Source organism: Pagrus major, chromosome 6 (genome assembly GCF_040436345.1).
Source record: "Pagrus major chromosome 6, Pma_NU_1.0".
NCBI lineage: Eukaryota > Metazoa > Chordata > Actinopteri > Spariformes > Sparidae > Pagrus > Pagrus major.
The window spans coordinates 28,276,283-28,296,964 of NC_133220.1; the positions used below are offsets into that span (position 1 = coordinate 28,276,283).

The 20,682-nt window shown below is 40.5% G+C and overlaps 1 protein-coding gene across 1 annotated transcript; it reads left to right on the plus strand.

Moving 5' to 3' along the window:
• The first annotated feature begins 235 nt into the window (after nt 1–235).
• Nucleotides 236–16,950, plus strand: mapkapk3 (MAPK activated protein kinase 3). Its single transcript, XM_073468500.1, has 10 exons — nt 236–1,032; nt 6,648–6,787; nt 10,296–10,360; nt 11,210–11,289; nt 11,389–11,515; nt 11,653–11,728; nt 11,886–12,010; nt 13,782–13,867; nt 14,026–14,106; nt 16,161–16,950. The coding sequence occupies exons 1-10, from the start codon at nt 724–726 to the stop codon at nt 16,314–16,316; spliced, it is 1,245 nt and encodes a 414-aa protein (XP_073324601.1). The 5' UTR covers nt 236–723; the 3' UTR covers nt 16,317–16,950.
• The last annotated feature ends 3,732 nt before the right edge of the window (nt 16,951–20,682 follow it).

The following is a 20,682-nucleotide window of genomic DNA, read 5'->3' on the forward strand; positions in this document are numbered from 1 at the left end:
ATGCCATAATAGTTTCATATTATTTGGTGAGATTGTTAGATTAGGGCTCCTGTTTCAGGGGTTTTCAGCATCCATATGTAAGTTTTCTAAATCTACTCTCCTTTCATCTACCAGCCTTTATTTATCTCCACAGTGCTGAACTGATTATACGTCCTGCTCCTTTAAGGCTCCCACATAGGGCCCGTTGAGAAATATGACTTAACTGTAGGAGGGTGGTGCTTAAACAAACAGTGACAGTGACCAGCCATGTGAGCACAGCCACACAACACCACATCACCGGGAAACTGAGATCACCAGGACCAGCAGAATATCCTCACACACTGCTCTCTGACTGGAATTTAATTTTGGGGACATCCAGATCTTTTTTAAATATTTGGATTTCTTTGAAGAGTCAGATTTGACCGGTTGACAGAATAGTTATTTTAAAAAAATAAGTGGGTATTTAAGTTAATTGAAGACGTAGTAGTGTAGTTATTGTGTAGTTGAGATCAATGTAATTAGCCCCGTAGCTCTACAGTACATAGACTACAGTGAGATTACTGTGTGGAGTCCTGTCGGGGGCTGCGGTGCCCAGGACAGCCTCACGCTCCAGCGGTGCTCGTGGATTCCTCTCAGCTGTTCGCAGTTACCGGAGGGCAGCAGGAGTCATCGCATTACTTTGGTAAATTACTCACACTTTCCTTTTCTCCTGCGTAACGCTGGTGACAACACGCCGGTGTAAACATGCTACAAAATGGAAACGAAAAGGAGAAACCGCTCCAAGCGCCAAAGGCAGAGCCAGAGCCGGACTCCCCGGCTGACGAGCCGACACAGCAGCAGCAGCCGCAGATGCCGGCTCTCCCCGCTGCTGACGGACAGGACGCGGGCGGCGAGTCCCCACACGTCCCCCTGCCCGATTACCCCAAACTGGAGATAAAGCGCAACGCAGTGACGGACGATTATAAGATCTCCAGTCAGGTGCTGGGCTTAGGGATCAATGGCAAAGTCCTGCAGTGTTTCAACAAGAAGACTGGACAGAAGTGCGCACTGAAGGTACTCAAGTCACCTGACACTGATGTGCATGTTATAAACAGGGTAGTGGAGGATAGACCCCCTCAGCTCAGTTTACTCACCTCATTAAAACACTTGAAGCCATGAAAGTTGAACTTATATTCACTTAAAGCATGATTGAAGACCTTGGGCATTTTGTGTGTTACCCATATGATGTAACTAAGTACATTTACTCAAGTATTTACTGAAGTACAATTTTGACATACTTGTTTTAGCATGTACACTTTATAGGAAGTACTATTCTACCCAGTAGAATACAAAGTATCTAAAACTGGCTCCACATTGAGGAACTACATTAAAATGCTCATACATGTATTTGCTTGGAATGAAATCAGACAAATACAATATTGTCTACTAACTTACCAAACTAACAACACTTTGAAAAAAAGCCAGTGGTACTTCCACATAAGTAACAGGCCTGAGGACTTCTTCCACCGCTGATCAAAATAAAGAAAAAAATAGACCTATTTACTGTCATTGTAGCTATCTTGATACATCTTGATATGGGAACGTGTTTTTTTCTGCGTATTTTAGATCTAAGCCTTGTTAAGTGGGTTTACTTGTGAGTCTGTAGCCAGGATTCAAAAATGTTGATTTTATTGTATATATTATTTACTGTGTTCAGATTCCTGTCTCAGACATACAGGACTCAGACTAACACTGAAGCTGTGACTGGTGTACATGCATGTCTAAGCCATGCTTTTGCATGTTTGTGTACCTGCTGCTCACGTTGGGTTTGACATACTGTACATGTTGCCCACTGAGCTCACATGCTCTACATGTACACAAGCTGAATGTGAACACAGAGCTGTGTTTCCTAGAATGTCAGCCTATCTATGGATCAGATGCAATTTAAGGAGCGTGCGGTCACCCAGCCACATGTGTTGTGACATGTTACGCTGCTTCGTGGAGGCACATGGATTTTGACAGTGACACCTTATTCTGGGCAGAAGTGGAAACTTGGGCACGCCTTTATACCAGCGTAGACGCACACATGCCCGGGTCGTCGGGCTGTCACCTGTCACCACTGGGACGCAGACTCAGAGAGATTTACTGGCTTACAGTAATCCATCTGGAACTGAGCTGCCAAAACAGGCAGCAGCAGTGTCGCAAGCAGAGCTGTAGACCCAGGCTGTGGGATAGAAGGAGAGACAGATGATGAGAAAGAGAGATAAAGTGCAGCAGAAAATAGGAAGCCACAAACAAAAGACGAAAGGCCATGAGGGATAGGATGCTTGATGGCCTCATGTCAGACTGGGAGAGAGAAGAACATGATCAGTGAGAATGATTAAAGGATAAGTTCACCCCAAAATGAAAATTCAGCCACTCTCTACTCACCCTCATGTCAATGGAAGGTCGGGTGAAGTTTCGTAGTCCACAAAACATTTCTGGAGCTTCGCAGCAAAGTGATGTTGCAGCTTTCTCCTAAACAACTCAAGTAGATGGGGACTTGTTTTAAATTGTAATAACAAAAACAAAACATGCAGTGGCTACATACAGCTCGTATGGTGTATTCCAAGTCTCTGCAAGCCCTAAGATCTCAAACTGACTGTTGTTTTATAAAACAAGTCCCCCGCTTCTTCAGTTGTTTAAGAGAATGCTACAACACTGTTTTACTGTGAAGCTCCAGAAATGTTTTGTGGAGTACGAAACTTCACCCAACCTTTCATCGGTTTGTAGGTGAGTAGGTAATGACTGAGTTTATGTTTTTTTTGGGTGAGCTTTAGGTTACTTGCTGAATTGATTGCGATTGTGAAATGTTTTTTAAATGTCAGAGTTGATTTTAAAAAGCATAACTTGTAAGAATTCATTGTGCTGTTAACATGGTACTACAGCTCAGGAGCCTTTTGTATTTGAAACGTTTTGTTGCAGGTGTGTCTGGAAAGGAAACACTCAGGAGATCACAAAATGCCTTGTAGCTCTAACTGGCGTCTCTGTTGGTTTGCTTGTGAATTTTCCCAGACTAAGTGACAGTATTTTGAGTTTACTTGACACACGTTTTTATTCTACTTTAATACCATTTAAGCTCATTTCCCAAAGTCCCTGTATTATTTTAATCTCAAGGCAAAAGGAAATAATTGAGAGTGTTTGATGTGGAGGGGGATGACCAGCTCAGTGGCTTTTTAATTAAGTGTTGCTCTGAGCTCTAAACTGAATGGATGGGTATAGGTTTAATCCACTTTGGAGGGGAGCCATCCTTTTAATGTAATTCAGTTATAGCCATCAGGACTCTTTTAATTTGGATTTGTGTGACTCCTGGGAGGAGACGGACCTGTGAGCTCCCTGTGCTGCACCACACCACCATTAACTGTTAATACCATTTTGAAGCAAGTACTTGGCCAGTGATTGTTCCATTTTAGCACTTGAGTCTCTTTCCAGTTTAGCGCATGGAAAGCTGTACAAGCTGAAGGTCTGTGTACAGGCTTCCATTCATAGTCAAAATCTCTGTGTGTGTTCACCTCTATGGTCAGCCTTTTTTCATACTTGCGGAGCATCTGGGTTTCCTCTGGGACCCACAGAGACCAAACTGTCAGAAAAAATCTTGTGGTTTGGTCAGACACTGCTGAAAACTGCACTCAGATCTTATGCAGGCCTCCCTGCAGGCAGTCGGTGCTCTTAAACAAGTTAATCAGTCTCAGAGCTTTGGGCTTATGAGTCTCCATTGACTCTCATTATATGCTTTGACTGCAGCATGGAGGAAACACGATCAACATGTTGTCTTGAATGAACACAATAGGAGATCTTTTGTGGTTGAGGATCTTATAGATCAGGGAAAATAATAGACTGGGAAAGTTATGGCAGAATCCAGAACGTTCCACAGGTAAAACAGGTTAATTGGTAACCAGCAGTATAATGATTGGGTATGAAAGAAGCATCCTTGAAAGTCTCATGGAGCCCACCAGATGAATCCTATTGATTTTTGTCAGTCTGACGTTTTATCAGGTCAACATTGTTATTTGTACAATTGTTTTATGACCAAAAACCTGCTAAACTCTCTGTTTAGTGCTAATTAGCAGATGTTAGCATGCGGACATGCTAAACTAAGCTAGTGAACATGGTAAACATTTTATCTGCTAAACATCAGCATGTTAGCATTGTAGTGTTAGCATTTAGCTCAAAGCAAGGCTATTCAAGGCTTTTCACAACGTATATTCGAAGCCCAGGGCTATGCTTAGCTCTAGGCCAAGAGTTGACCCTGGGATAACTTAGCCCCTTTTCAAGCATGAACTGTTAACCCAGGGTTAACCTAAGCCCAGGGCCATATGATTCACACTGCATTTGTACTAGCCCAGGGTTGACTGTTTTAACATGTATCTAATGTTAACTTTCTACAAGGTTGTGTTGCTACACTGTTCACTTTGGCCTCATTTCACACTGGCACCTTTTAGCCTTTAGCCTAAACTCAGGGCTGACCCTGCTCTGGTGCATTGGCCAGCAAGCCCTAACCCTGAACTTGGCCCACTTTGGAATCTGCCAGGATTGTGCCATGGGCTAACAGCTCCCTTAGCCTGGAGCTAACAGCTCCCTTAGCCTGGGGCTAAGTGCAGTGTGAAAAGCACTTTATTTAAAAAAAAAATTGGAGCCAAACTACGTTTTTTAAGTCCTTTGTTTCCCAGTTCAATATTACATTAACACACATTAACCCTTCGTATCTGTTTGGGTCAAATAACCCTAGAAACGGAGAACATAGGACCCTCGGAACAAACTGTATGGCCCTTTGTCATATAAATCTGGGGCACTTAGGACACAGGGAACATTGGAATGACTGCTTTTAAAAAAAAACTGTAATTGTATTAAACTGCCAGGATTCTGGTCATAAACTAAAAGTAGTCCAGCAGTATAACATTGTTATTACTGGAGACAATCACGTGTATTAACACCTGTTGGTTAAATTTACACCACTTCTAGACCACTTTCATGTATACTTTATGAGCAGCTCTTTATTGGTAGAAGTTGTAAAGATAAACCTCCTTTTTATCAAGGTGTACAGTAAAACACTCTGATAGAGTGCAAATATGTTGGAGCAATATGAGTGTGTGTGCTGTTAAACTCAGGTAGATGTGTGTGTGTCAGTGTGATTTACAGTCTCTATGGACAGAGATTGGTTTAGAGGAGTGTAAGGATGTGGCTGATTGGCTTAGAGCAGGATCAGGGACAAGTGTGCATTTAGTCTCCATGATGTTGCCTCACATAAGAAAAGAGTCCATGAGAAGATTAACTGTGTCTGTCTCATTCTCTCAGTCATCACTCAGTGTTTTATATGTGTATTTAATCCACACAGCTCTTTTATTGAAGCCAATTCTGCTTCATTGCAGGAAATTAAAGAAACCAGCTCACAAGCTGTCTGCTCTGATTAAAGCCATAAAGCTATAAATGACACAGCAGAAAGAAACCTGCCCACTGCTTTGCTTTGCAAAGTAGGACACATGTAGTAGTGGAGCCGACAAACAAGTCAACGGAAACTCTCAACTTCTACTTTCAACACCCTGCTACTCGCAACCCTTGGCCACTTCCTCTCTGACTTTAACGAGCTAAAACTGAGCGGCGCTGACATTTTGAAATGATTCCATCTTCACTCCTCTGAAACTGAAGGTTTAGAAATGTTCCTTCACATCCGAGAAAGTTCACCTGTTAGAGAACACAGGTTTAGTGTCTGTGTGTGTGTGTGTGTGTGTGTGTGTGTGTGGTGTGTGTGTGTGTGTGTGTGTGTGTGTGTGTGTGGTGTGTGTGTGTGTGTCTGTCTGTCTGTCATACGTCAGTGAGTCAGCCTGTGGTTGTGTGTGTGTGTGTGTGTGTGTTATGTACTCCAGACTCGGCCTGTGACCAGACCGGCCTTGTGAGCAGCAGGATCTCTCCATCACTGTCATATCCAAAAATACACCCTGACTGAAGATGTGTGCTATGTCAGGGTCCACACCTGCTGCGTGTGTGTTTATGAGACTAGGCTGCCTTAAGGACTGTACAGTGTGTGTCCTCTGCTTACACGTAGTAGATCAGTGAGGATGAGCTCAATAATTGCATTTTGTTTTTGTTTTTTTTGTTTTTTTCTGTAAGCTGTTATTTCATATTTTTCTCTTACTGGGTCTGCTCTATTTACTGGGTCACTTTTCACTAAGTAAAACACAAAATCGAATAATTATCTAACCATGTAAGACGACAGTGATTATATATAGTTAAAAAAAGAGAAAGATATTTAATTTACAATGATATCAAAACAGAGAAAAGCACAAAGTCCTCTCAATAGAGAAGCTGAAACCAGTCAAACAACTCAATCAATAAACTCTGTCTTGATCTGCAAATGGATGCTCAGAGTCAAAAGTTCCTGTTATTCATTACACGAGACCAAAAGCTTCATATACTGTATGTAAACCTTAACCTGAAATGAGTAATTTTGTTAGTTGTTAATTACAGCATGCTCTATAACAGACACTGTACCTAATACCTAATATAAACGAAACATAAATACATTAAAGTCGATACAAAAATAAATAAATATTAAACTGGTTTAGAATTTAACAAAAGAATTGAATGTACTGAGTTTGTTGGTCCCGTCATACACTGAGCATTAATTTCATTAATTTTGTATTGTGTGCCAGATTCTGTACGACTGCCCCAAAGCGAGACGAGAGGTGGAGCTCCACTGGCAAGTGTCAGGAGGGCCGTACATTGTTCGCATCCTCAGCCTGTATGAGAACATGCATCATGGGAAGAAGTGCCTGCTCATCATCATGGAGTGGTAGGATTCACATGTCACCGCTCTGCTCACCAGTTTACACACACAGACCTATCTGAACACTTTCCTTCAGAACCATTTATTTGAAGTGTCTACGAGGAACTTTTAAGTGTTTGTGAAACAGTCTTGTGATTCCTCTGATGATTATAAATAATCTGTAACAGCAAACAAGACCATCAGCAAAAACACTGCTATTTTTATATAGTTATTTTTAATGCCTGTGCTCAGGTCTGATCCCATATATCACATATCAAATCGCATATAAATACATTACCTCGTAGCGATCAATCCTGCGATCTCTCTGTCACTCCTTCCAAAACAAATGCACACGCCACCGCCACCTTGGCCGGCACACGCTAGCAAAGACCTTTACAACAGCAGGCGCTGGTGTTGTACCGCAGAATCAACAAAAACTGAAAGTTCCTCGTAGTCAATTTAAGACTATTTGTCTTAATTCATGAATTGTTGACATTAGGTAGATAAAAGTCCAAAATTGGCAAAGAGCTTACAGAGACTCTGAACTGATGATGTGGATTCATCAAACAGTTGACAAGAAAATCCAAAGTTATTTCCGCTCTCAGTTTCCACAACTTTCCACTGGAATTTTTGTGTTTGCTCTGTTAAAAATAGGGTTGTCTCAATACCAGTATTAGAAAAGCCTGGATACTGCCTAAAATGCTGGTTCCAGTTCCAGCTAGCACACAAGTCTATGCACCCAACCAATACAATGTTATATATTTATTAGAAACAGGAATACTTCTACTTCCCAGCATTGTCCTGCACACCTGTATGCAACGTAACTGTTTTATTTTAACAGCACAAGTAGCCAAAGTCACTAGTATCTGATTGGTACACAGTTCAAAAAACAATATCAAACCATCTCCAGCGATTAACGAAGAAGAATCCTTCAGGTTGTGTGGAAGTCAACACACAACGATAAAATACATTTAAAGCTCAAACTGTTTCTTCAGTATGAATGTTTTTACAGTAGTACATGAACAACATATTATTTTCTGTAAGAATAAGTCAAATGATAACATTTGGTTTATCCACCATGTCGAGAAGGCTACAGGTTAACAAAATAAATCTCATTTTACAGTACTGAACAGAAGACATTTTCCCAAAGATTGTATAGGAAATGACCTCTCCCAATACGTCCAATATGCTCATATATTTTCACACAAAATACAGCCTATCGAATGAATGAATGAATGAATATTTTATTTCAATGTCTGGCCTTACATAACCCAAACCCATCCTTTCAGACACATTAACAAACTACAAACCAAATATTCCGGGATGTTAACCCACCATCGCCTCGAGCAGCACATTGCTTCAACATCATGTAAACACAAATATCATCCAGCTGTAAACATAAACCTTCCCCAAATACTAACACTGCAAGGGCCAGATGCATGCAACTCTGTGTAGATTCACTGAAACTGTGTGTGAGCACAAATACCTGAAATATGCAGTTGCATCATTTTCGTCAGATTTATAAAGCTGTGTGTAATATCTCAGTCATTATTAAACTACAGAAGGATGATCAATGATTAATCTATAGAGCTTCTCTACAAATCTCCACAGATCAAATAAAAAGATCATTAATTAATCACAGATCGATCACTCATGAAGAAGGTGAAGTCAAGTTTATAATGCGTCTCTCAGCGACTTACTTACAAAAGGCTGTGTAGACAAACTAATAACCCAATCAATCAACAACCTAAACCAACAATATTTGTTACATCTGTCATCTTATATTTCATGCCTACCTCATCATTTCAACCGCAGAAATGTGTACGCCTGGTCTGAATTATGTGTGAGCTGTCCACATTCTCACCGCACATTCTTCCTTTATGAATACAAGTGTATGTGTGGGAAAAGGCACATGTGTGTTTTGTGTGTGAACACATTGTTTATACAGTGAAAATACAACAAATACACAAACACACCGTCACAGCTCCCGAAGCACAAGACGCAATACGCGAACACTGTATATTAGATCCAGTTGATAAACCAATCGTCAGTAGTCCATATAGAATCAATGTATTCTAGATGTTTTCTCCTTTATCGCATTCTTTAGAGAGTATTCATAACAAAACTGAAACATTGTCAAACAGGTATTGTGTGTGTATTTGTCTGTAGTGTCAGAGGATAATCTTTGTGCCACTGAAGACAGAACTAACACATGCTAAAGGTCAGTCATAAGACCTGAAGCTCAGACTAGACGAGTGAAGGTGTCGGCACTGATGATGATGATAAAGAGAGTGAATTCTCTCAGGGCTTCACCTGTCACGACACACTCGTAATACCCCTAGTGACTCCAGTGATGGTGATAACACATTGTGTGTGTGTGTGTGTGTGTGTGTGTGCTTTGATGTGCATACAGGTAGTTGAGCTTTGCACTTTTTATTACCCTCTCCTCCACCTCTGAGTGGAAAAACACATTACAATTGGGAGGGTAAAGGAGAAACCACAGAAATGACACTGTCCTCCATGGGAATTTTAAACTGACTAAGTGGTTCTCATCATCACAGTTATTGACACAGCAACTGTTTGTGTGCTACGGTGTGTTGTCGACCTTGTGAGTTTGTGTGTGCTCTCAGTAATCTCTCACTGCGAGCTGCTTCCTGTATGAATGAGGGTCAGAGGAGGAAGGCAGTACGGTCCACTGCAGTCACATTTCTCTGTCAGCTATCTGTTCATCTGTTCGCATGAACCACAAAAAGTACGCTCTTACTTAATACACTTAAATGAGCACAAACATATTTTTCTGAGGAGCAGAGGGGAGAGTTTCAGGCATCCCATCACATCTGTTTGATGTTTGGTTGTGAAAGCTGAGAGTGGGAAGCTGATACTGAATCATTTTTAATTGTTCAGTGTCTGAACTTTAAAAGAATCAGGTCAAAGATCTCAGGGAAAAAATGTTTTGTAACAACAATGACATGCAGGCTCATTTCATAAAAAAACCCTGTTGGTTCCTTTTGTACCTTTGCCTTCTTCCGTATTTGAGGCAGTTTTAGAAGAGAGTACTTTTACTTGGTATTTTCTAGAATTTCAATTTCACTTACCATTTCTCTTTTTCAAGAAACTGCAAGCTCCAGGTTGAATACTTCTGTGTTTTGAGCTGTAAACAACTCAACAGATATCCACTGAAATCCAACCCGTTTATAAGTTACTGCCCTGATTTGTAAGTGATTACAATTATTGATTATTGATTATTGTTTCCAGGTGTTTTTATTGCACCACATGACACAGGTAGAATTAACACGAATTACAATGTGGAAATCATTTAACATTATTGTAATTATAATTTTGGCAGATGCTTGATATTTTCTGTAGATATCAAAATGAGGAGCCCTGATCTGCTGAGTGATCACAAAAGTTTCAAGCAATCCTCAGAAGAGTTCTACTTCATTCAAAGTTAATTTCTGTGATATACAGGTGACATTACTCCCTGGAGTGTCCTGTGTGCAGTTTGTTTAAATTGTGTGTGTCTGTCTGTTTCCAGTATGGAGGGAGGAGAGCTGTTCAGCAGGATCCAGGCCAGAGGAGACCAGGCCTTCACTGAGAAAGGTGAGGACTGATAAATAGATGGAAAGTGTTGGTGGAAGTACTCAGATCCTTACTATGTAATAAGTACTTATATTAATACTTAAGTAAAGTACAAATACCACACTGTACAAATGCTAGTTAGAACGTTAACGTCATGTTTTGAAAATGTTGTATGCAAATATAATTTTAAAAATGGTACTTACAGTATTAAAAGTAAAAAAAGGGATTACATTTGAACTCTTTTGAACAGGATTTATACTTATTATTTTTATTCAGGATTAATTGGCTGATTATTTTCTCAGTTAATTGACTGATTGTTTTGTAAAAATTCAGAAAATAAAGAAAAATGAGGTCTGAATTACCCAAAGCTCAGTGATACCTTTCCAACGCTTGTTTTGTCCAGTTCAACAGTCCAAACATCAAAATTATTTAAAAGAAATACAATTATTGGAAACATGAAATGTTTTAACGTGAGAAATACCATGCCATTTAATTTTCTGCCAAATGACAAACACAATAGAGAAGTTGTAGAAGTGGAAAGTGGTGTGAGAAGAAAAGACTCAAATTAAGTACAAGCACCTCAAATTTGTACACAAGTACAGTACTTGAACACATGTACTTAGTTACATTCCACCACTGGTTCTAAACACATCACAGGATGACAGAGAGAAATAATAAACAATCGTTCCCAGGAAAGTGTGATATAAGGCACACATGTTGGAGAAAATTAGACAGGAATGTAGGTAACAGAAAAGAAGATATTTGTTTTTCCTTCATTTTACAAGATGTCTGTTTTATTTGTATCTGTTATTGTGTGACCCTGGAACTGCTTCTGGTTTGAGAGAGTGTGTTTTCCTCTTTTCCTCCCAGAGGCTTCTGAGATAATGAGGGACATCGGCACGGCCATTGACTTTCTCCACAACATCAACATTGCGCACAGAGACATCAAGGTTCAAAGATGAAGATCAATGCCCAAATTGTGAAGATTATGATCAGTTCTGGGTCTTTAAAGGAAATTTTGTTAAATTATTTTTCTTCTTCCTCACCAGCCAGAGAACCTGCTGTACAACACTAAAGAAAGAAACAGTATCCTCAAATTAACAGATTTTGGCTTCGCTAAGGAGACCACTCTACACAACCCTCTGCAGACTCCCTGTTATACACCCTACTACGTGGGTAAGTATCTTTATATTCTTTCACTGACAGATGTTAACAGATTTTTTAGAAAGGAAAAACTACATAGTTGCTGCAGCCAGTTCTTGCCATTTATCTCCATTTATAATTTTTATCTATTTCTGTGTGTTTGCGATAAGCTCCTGAGGTTTTGGGCCCAGAGAAATATGACAAGTCATGTGACATGTGGTCTCTGGGCGTCATCATGTACATCCTGTGAGTACTCACTGTGGGGTTGGGTGGATGCCACCACAAAAATGTTGATGTATGCATGTATGATGCACTCTGTCTCTGGATATCTTTAAAATAAGCATAGGTCACTTTTCTCAAGGTTTTAAAGCTGCACATCCGCTCATCATGTTTGTCTCTGTAGGTTGTGTGGCTTCCCTCCATTTTACTCCAACACGGGCCAGGCCATCTCTCCAGGGATGAAGAGGAGAATCAGGATGGGCCAGTACGAGTTCCCCAACCCGGAGTGGGCTATAGTGTCACAGGAAGGTGAGAAAACCTCACACACAGGCCCTCTCCACACTGATACTTACACATTTGAAAATACATGTTTTTCACTCAATTTTTCACAAAATTCTGGGCAAATTTACTGTCCAACCTCAACACTGGAATATTAAACTTCATATTTTCAACTGTACATTTATGAAAAGTTTAATATTCCATAGCTCTTAAATCACTGTTTTATACTTTGCCATGCAGCTGTTTAACAACACAAACAGACAGATATGTGAATGACAACATGTGCATTGTGTTTCCAAGCTGTGGTCAACACAAAATATGAGCCAGAGGTTAATGAAAAAGGTAACGCCTTTACGTATACTTCACCATGAGTTTAATAATCGTTAATAAAGTCTTGTGGCATGGAGTAAGTGTGTTACCTTTCTTCATTGGCGCTGTTTTCAGATAGTCAGATGTAGACGCTTTCCCTGCTGAGACCAAGCAGAATAACCATGCTGTCTGTCCAAATGGTCTGTTCTGTCCAACTCTTTACCAGATGATGGTGGCAAGAGACAGTTTTGTTTGTTTTCCAACTGAAAGAGAAAGATGACGACCTTTAAGCATTTTTTTGAAATTGGCACTTTTCTTGTGGACAGTAAAATGACCCCTTACAAAGTGATCAAAAAACGCTTGATTGAACCCTGTGTGAAATGTGAACAACGTTGTCATTAGGGATGTTCCTATTGACTGCTTTCCATTAAGTTTAAACATAAGTTTTGACTTAGACAGGTCGACTCATCTTAAAGTAAGAAAAAATTCTGAAAAAAGTAAAAATTTAGCACAATTTATGGTTAAACTTTAATATATTGTGTGGATTATATTAGAGCCATTTGAAAGCGTTAATCACATTCTTCAATAAGTGACTGCACATTATCCAACAAAACATGAAAACAACTCAACAACCACATTAAAGTTAACAAATAACATTTAGTGAAAACAATATTCAATGTAACAAAAAATCTAACAATAACAAATCTAGTAAAGACATCTGAGACACAACAGTTAACCACTGTTGTTAACATTGGAAACAGATGTTCATTTCTTTTTCAAGCAACATTTGACTGGGAAGACACAGATTTCAGTTCACATTACGTATGTAATTTAAATGTGTACATTAATAAAATAATGATGATATTCAGTAAGGATGATCATGCACATCCTTACTTCATATTTAGTCATATTGCCTGCTTCAGTGTGGCCATGGCCTCACTGTCAAGCTTGAAGTGTCCCAGTCAAGAACAGGAAACCAATAAACAACTGACTCTGCAACCACAGGTTTACTGGATGACCGAGTCAAAGACGTTCCCATATAGAAAACCTCAGTACGTGATCAGCTGCAGCTGGTCGAGAAACTTTGTGCTGTATCACCTCTTTAGGCTTCAGTGCAGTCTCAGCAAACCGACAACACATTACGGTTTAGGTTAGACTATATTCTCTGTTTGACTTGGTTAGAAGTTTAGTGCTGCCCTGAAGGTCACTCTAGTTCTTTGTCAGCACCCACAGGCATGACCTTACTGGTGCTTTCCTGGAGTTTAACACCGCTAAAGACTTACAACTAATTATCGTGCTAAAACTCCTCTATGACTCATCTTACAGATAACACAGATAACTCATTGCGGCCTGCTGGTGTCCAATGACAGTTCATGACTATAAGTAGGCCAGTTGGTCCCTGAGACCGGGAAAAGCTTGATGAGACACAAGATTTGCGGTGTGTGTTGCTATTAATAATGTAATTAACTTTGCGTTGCCTTTCCTCTTCCAGCAAAAGATTTGATCCATCAGCTACTGAAGACAGACCCTAACGAGAGGATGACCATCACTCAGTTTATGAACCACCCCTGGATTAATGTAAGTACATATGTGTCGAGTACTGATAGACATGATATACTTCTTGTTCTGCTTCCTCTTTGACTATACATCTGTTTGCTCATATCTGTATCTTTATGTGTGTGTGTGTGTGTGTGTGTGTGTGTGTGTGTGTGTGTGTGTGTGTGTGTGCACTGCAGCAGTCCATGGTGGTTCCCTCCACTCCCCTCCACACCACCCGAGTTCTGACTGAAGACAGAGAGATGTGGGAGGATGTGAAGGTGAGCAGAACAACACTGACCCCCTGTGGTCACTCATGTACATTACAACCTGTCACTGCAGGGCTATCAAAGCCTTAAAGTGGGCCCAGTGTTACAGGGTTTCTCCAGCAATTATCATACTTTATACATCCATAACATTTAGGGAAGAAACTGTCAAATCAATGGCGCAAAGGCCTAGATGTCCTCACGCTTCTAGTATGGGGGAAGCTCCTATGCTGGATATGCCATAATGCAGCTCAAGAGCATCTTTCATTTTACCCTACATGCTTGCACATACATACCAATATCTTTCTACCTCTTGTCACTCAGTTTGTACTGCTTACTGTTAAAATTTGGAGTCTCTGAGCCCAAGTTGAGAGACCCCTGGTGACATCACTATGACATCATCAGGGTCATTTTCTTAACCTTTTCAAGGCTTGTCCAGCGCAACAGAAGACTACAACTGGTTTTAAAGTCTGAGCCGTACTAGTACACTGATTTTTATTTGTAACATTCAATACACACACACACACACACACTCAAACACGGAGCCCTGAGCCATTCTTCACAACTCTTTGTGATTTTTACACAAAGAAAATGTTAAACAAGAACACTGTTTGCTGTCATAAAGTCATTTTGGGGTTAATTCTACAGTACTGTACAAAATGTCTCAGTTGTGCAATTCCATCTTCTTTCAGTGGCTCTAAATGTGAGCAAAACCATGAGTAGAATAGTGCATTCCTTCACAACAGCTGAATGAGCAAGTTTGAAGTGATAACATATGAAAGGAACATTTCTCTAAAATGATACGCACACAATATGCCACTGTTCACTTCTGCAATGGGCAAAGCTACATTGCGTAAAAATGTCACAGACTGCACTCCTGCACAAGCACTTCTCGAAAAGCACAAAACAAGAGACTTCATGTTCTTTCTACATAGGTTGTATAGTTCAGGACTGACTAGTGGCCTTCATGCAACTCATGGAAATGTTTCTGGACAGTTTTTCTTTTCTTTCTTTTTTTACTCAGTCCACATTTTTTGTATTTTATTTTTCTTACCTGCACTACTAATTGTTAAGTGAATTACTGTAGAACAGCCCTGAGAGGACCAAAAAATGACATTATGGGAAAAGGGCTTATATGTTTTCTCACAGAGTGTAGAGTTTAAGAAGATTGATACACCTATCACATCTGTATGTCAAATATAAGGTTCGATTATTTTAGGTAGCTTAGCATAAAGACCAGAAACAGCTCACCTGGCAGAGCACCTCTGCTGCTCACCAATTATAATATGTACTATTTCTATGTACTATTTATTTAATATAGTACTATTTATGTATGTATTATATATGTTCTATTTATATGTACTATGGATTAGCAGCCTTGCTTGACACGCGCGTGAGAGGCACGTCTCAGGTGTCCTGTGTGACTGGTGTTTTGGCATCCATGATGACAGGTTAGACCGGTCACACAGGATGACTGAGACCCGCATATCAGGCCCGTGTCAAGCGAGGCTGGCCTATTTAGAATAAGTCACAGAACACACACAACAAGTGAGGGGCAGTTTCTTACTTGTGCACTCTCTTTCTTTCACTTTGTCTCCCTCGCTCCCTCTCATCCCCCTCCCGCTTTCTCGCTCTTTCAGCAGGGTGAAGGAAAATCAGATCATCATATTTACTGATAATTATCAAAGGCAAACTCCATGTAAACAGATAGGCCACGCAGCACACAGGCAACCAGTGTGCCCAGCCTGTAATGCCACGCAGCAGCACCGAACTCGCATCTTTATGCTAAGCTAAGCTAACTGGCTACAACAAATAAGTGCATTCTCAAAATGTCAAACTGTTGCTTTAAACATATTTCCACTGATTTGGTTAAGTCTATGGAAGGTAGAAGGGTAAAAGTTGTAATCATTAATCATTTAAAAACTCCTAAAGCACCAACAAAAAGAGAGTGAGACTCAACAAAGGTGTATTTACTACAGATGTGCCCTACATAGCATACTCCCTGCCCTTTTTAGTTTATAACTGAGATATTCTTCACTGAAATGACCGTTTGCCCTTGTCTTTCGCAGGAGGAGATGACCAACGCCTTAGCGACCATGCGTGTGGACTACGACCAGGTGAAGATCAAAGATCTGGACACCTCCAGCAACCCACTACTCAACAAGAGACGCAAGAAGGCCGCAGCAGGGGCCAAGAGCGGGTCCACGGTCTGCCAAAGCCAATGAGACCCAGAGGACTGTTGATGTAAATCCAGGCAGAACTGCCAATGACAAAGAAGACCAGCTCAGAAGAGGAAGGGGAAGTTGAATTGTGCAGGAAAGGATCATGTCAGAGACCTGCCCAGTAATCTTGACAGACTGGTTGTTGAGGAAATGTTCCCCGAATTAAAGGGACAGCATTGGAAGAACAGCAAAGTCAGAGTTGGACATTTATAAGACATTTCAAGACCTGTTTTTCCTGTCAGTGGCAGACGTCAAAAGCTCTGCTCACTGTGGGCCTCATCTGTTTTTAATTATTCTTACATATGTATGTCATTTTTAGATCTTGCCTGTTTCTAAGTGTGTCTGTGTGCAGACATGAGGTACTTGTAGTGATCATGTTTTGTGTATTTGAGTGCTTGGTTGAGGTCTTCTGTGTAACTATGCACTAGTGTGCAAATCACACACACACACACACACACACACACACACACACACACACACACACACACACGCACACACACACACACACACACACACACACACACAAAGACAAACCAACTGTGGACAGACTGTGAAACTAGAACACACACTATTACCTGCGTTGTCTTAATATTGTCTGTCTTCTGCTTTTATGAATTAAAGCAAAGTATGACACTGACTGTCTTGTCAATAAAATCACCCAGGGGAGTATTTTTCATCCAAGCAACAATAAACAATACACATCCTACCGAGCAGTACTTTTAATCAGTGTCACTGCTGCCGATCTGTCCTCTTAATGGAGCTCTGAGAGGCAGCGCTTTGCTTCCTTTCAGTGTGAGGCCAGAGAGCTTTATGCAAGCAGCAGTGGGGTAATGGCTGGCTGTGCTACACGGATGAGTTGTGACACTTTTCTTTTGAAAGGTCCTGTGTGTGAGTGTGGGCGTGTGTGTGTGCGAGTGTGTTTATGGGGGTTGAGTATAATGCTTCCTGTAAATAAGGCCACAGTTTCACTTCACATTCAGGAAGACAGAGCAGCCTTTAATAATGGAAACATCATCTGTATGGTACACCTGCTCCATGTAGAGATTGTATTTGTCCATACGGCTGTAAATAAACCTTTATAAAGTATAGCCTGAGTGTCTTCGTGCAGGATGTTTTAGTTCTGTGGACTTTGGATCTATTGTTTTTGTCATTGAGCCTCTCAGGCTTTGTGAGGCTGCTATAAATAGCAGGAGTGGAGTGGCTATTTGGGACGCAGCCACTGACTTTGTGTTCAACTGGAAAAGGTCACCATTATTATGTTTAGATTATATGGTAAAGACCTTTCCCCTACTTCGATCACATGGTCACCCTTTAGTATTTAGGGGATAGGTTAGGGGAAGCTAATCATAAGAAGTACTTGGCTTCCCCTGCTGTAAATAAGGGATGTCAGCCATGATTAGAAGTGGCCCAAACAGAGCATGACCTTCCAGCTGTTGTTAGTTGTCTGGTGCTCCACATCTTTGAAGAAAGTATAGACGTTTTCAAAATAAGACAATAAGAATTAGAGTATTTGTAGTTGGAAATTTACAGTATGTTGCAAAAGACATATTTCATCATGGTGTGGTGGCAGTGGCGAGTATTTTTCCTTGTTAGTCAGCCATTTTGTAGGCAGGCGCAGTCAAAATTTCAGCATGTAACAGTAACGTCTTCATGATGTTGACATAACAGTGTCTGGTACACTTCCCACTTGAGTTATTCCACAGCAGTCACTGATTCTCCCCCTCCAGAGGTTTACACACACCAGAGGCCTTGGCACTGACATAAAGAGGAAGGCAACAGTACTTAGGTCTGGGGTCAGCCGATAGGTTCAGTCATAGGTCACTTTTTTCAGCACAGTTCACAGGAGACATTGGGATGTGTTTTAAATACTTTTGTTTGTAATTTTTTTTATATTCTTTTAGGAGTTAGACTGATTCATATGACTGTCTGCTCTTACCTCTGAAACTTCAATGCAAGTCTCAGCCTGTGCAGTAGAGTAGCCCAGTATTGATTCATTGCGTCTTGTAATAATGGCTACAGTCTACGGTGGCCCTGAGAGTTAAAACCCAACAACATTTCAGATAACAGAAAACATTCTTGTTTGTGATTGGACAGAAGCCGAGTCCCTGGCGACGATTCATTTCCTGTTTAAATTGTGTACTACTCTCAGCCTCAGTATGAGTTTTTCAAGCATGCTTTCAGGGTTCCACGAGCTGTTTTAAAGGGGCAGTTTGGGTCTTCTGAAGTGGGGTTATAGGAGGTCCATAGTCAGGGTAACCAGCAGGAGTACAGGTGTAAGAAGCTAAGCAATAGACCATATTCACACAGCGGGCATTTTCCTCTGGGTGGGAAATTGTTTTGCTGGTTGCAAGTTGTATAAACGTGGGGAATCTGACAAAATGTTTTCAATTTACCACTTGTAAAGTGATCAACAACTGAGAAGATAGTGAAAATCTGGAGGGACACCGGGTCATATTTCCAGATGAAGCAACATTTTTGATAATCCATTTGCTAACGTTAGCATTCAACCACTTCCTTGCTGACATTTACTGTTTGATTACATCCAGTGAGCTTCATTTCCAGGCTTAAATTAATGTGTAATGTGGAAAAGCTTATTTCACACACAAGTGTACACTACATTTAGATTTTCACCGCTTTACCTTGCCATCAGAGAGCCTTTTCCGGCGGTAAACTGAATCTGTAATCTGAAATGTAATTGTGTTTTGTGAAATATCTTTTTGGGTTTTTTGTAAAATGTTGTGTTTTCTCAAATATTGTCACTCAGAACTGTGCAATGAAAACTGTCCATGTATGAAACAGCCTGGCGCATGGAGCAGAAGGAGTCATGAATATTGATCTTTTTTGCGAGTGATTGTTGTATTTATGGAAATAAAGTGAAATTCCAAATTAAGGAACCAAATAATTTGGGTCATGTTAACTACTACATCTCACTAATTGCAGCTGCACAGGACTATTCACGTTATGCTATCTCCTTTTAGATACGGTGATAAAGCCCGCTGAGACAGGTCTGACTAGTTAGTGTGCTGCCTGAGGCTTGGCTGTGGGGCTCACACAGGGAGTGTAGGATGGGTGGGGTGGGGGTAGATCACTTTGCCCTTTAGGGAGGAATGTGTTTAAGGTCAGCTGAGACAGCCATCTGACCTTCCACTGTTTCGTCCCTCTCTGTCATTTGCTGCTCACATTGTCTGAACCTTTTGGGCGTCCACTGGTTCCCTTTCTGGATGTTTCATGGCCTTTACGGTGTGTAGGCCTCAACAATTCCCTGGTGTCTTTCGTTTATCTGTGTGTGTGATTGTCTCCTTAACCCATAGAAGTGCAGTGTTAGGCCTTGTGCTTGACTGTTAGCATCAGCATTATCATAGGCTGCTGAAAAGGCTATCATTACTGTCACTGAATTAGCTTCATGTCAGGAGCGCTTGTGCTTCCCCTTGGCCACCAAATTTACATGATTTTAAAGAACTGTGCACCCAGGGTGAGACAGCTAGGCAAATGAAGTCTGTAAAGTATAGTTCTTAAATTTCATCATTTCAATACTTACTAAAACTATCCAACCCCCAACCTGGATCCACCACAGTTTTGCAACTTAAAATTCAACAGATTAAGTTAAGTTTCTTACACAGATTAAAGGAAAAATTGACAAAATGAAAACAAATCACTTGATAAATTGATCTAAACTGAGCACAAAAATTTGAGCCATGATACCCTGTAGCTCATTTACATGGGTGTCCACAGGTGTGATGTCAGACCTGTGCCACATTGTTTTCATTCTGTCTGATCATATGACTGATCTTACAGTAAGTCTCCTGATTATTCACTGTCTTGGCATTGTTCGGCCTTGTTTCTGGGACCAGCGGATTACTTCTCTGTCAACTTACTTCACAGATTTAACGTCAGTGTTTACCTAACTTGTCACAGCTTGAAAAACAACTTCTCGAAACAATAGGCTGCATCAGCAATGATTCAGGTGTGTCATCATAGCTTGTGATGGGATGTAAAGTGACGCAATCACTTTGTCATTTTAAGCAATTTCTTATTATCCTTCCGGAAAATCTTTTTTGTGTCTGTTGCAACTGCCAGACAAGTACAGCCACAACAATACAACATTTATTACAATCAAAGACAGACATTTCAAAATAAAGTGCTAAAAACACATAAACAATAAAGAAGGTAAACATACGTGACACAAACCTCATATCACAAGTTTATCTGAGCTATACTGGAGGGTATAAAGCAATAGAAAAGTGGTACACTATACCTCCATCCTGATAGTAACAACTCATATTTACCGAGAGAGGGTGTGATACATCACAGAGGACTGCTTTAGATCAATTTGTAGAGATTTGCAATCAATTAGATATAGATATAGATA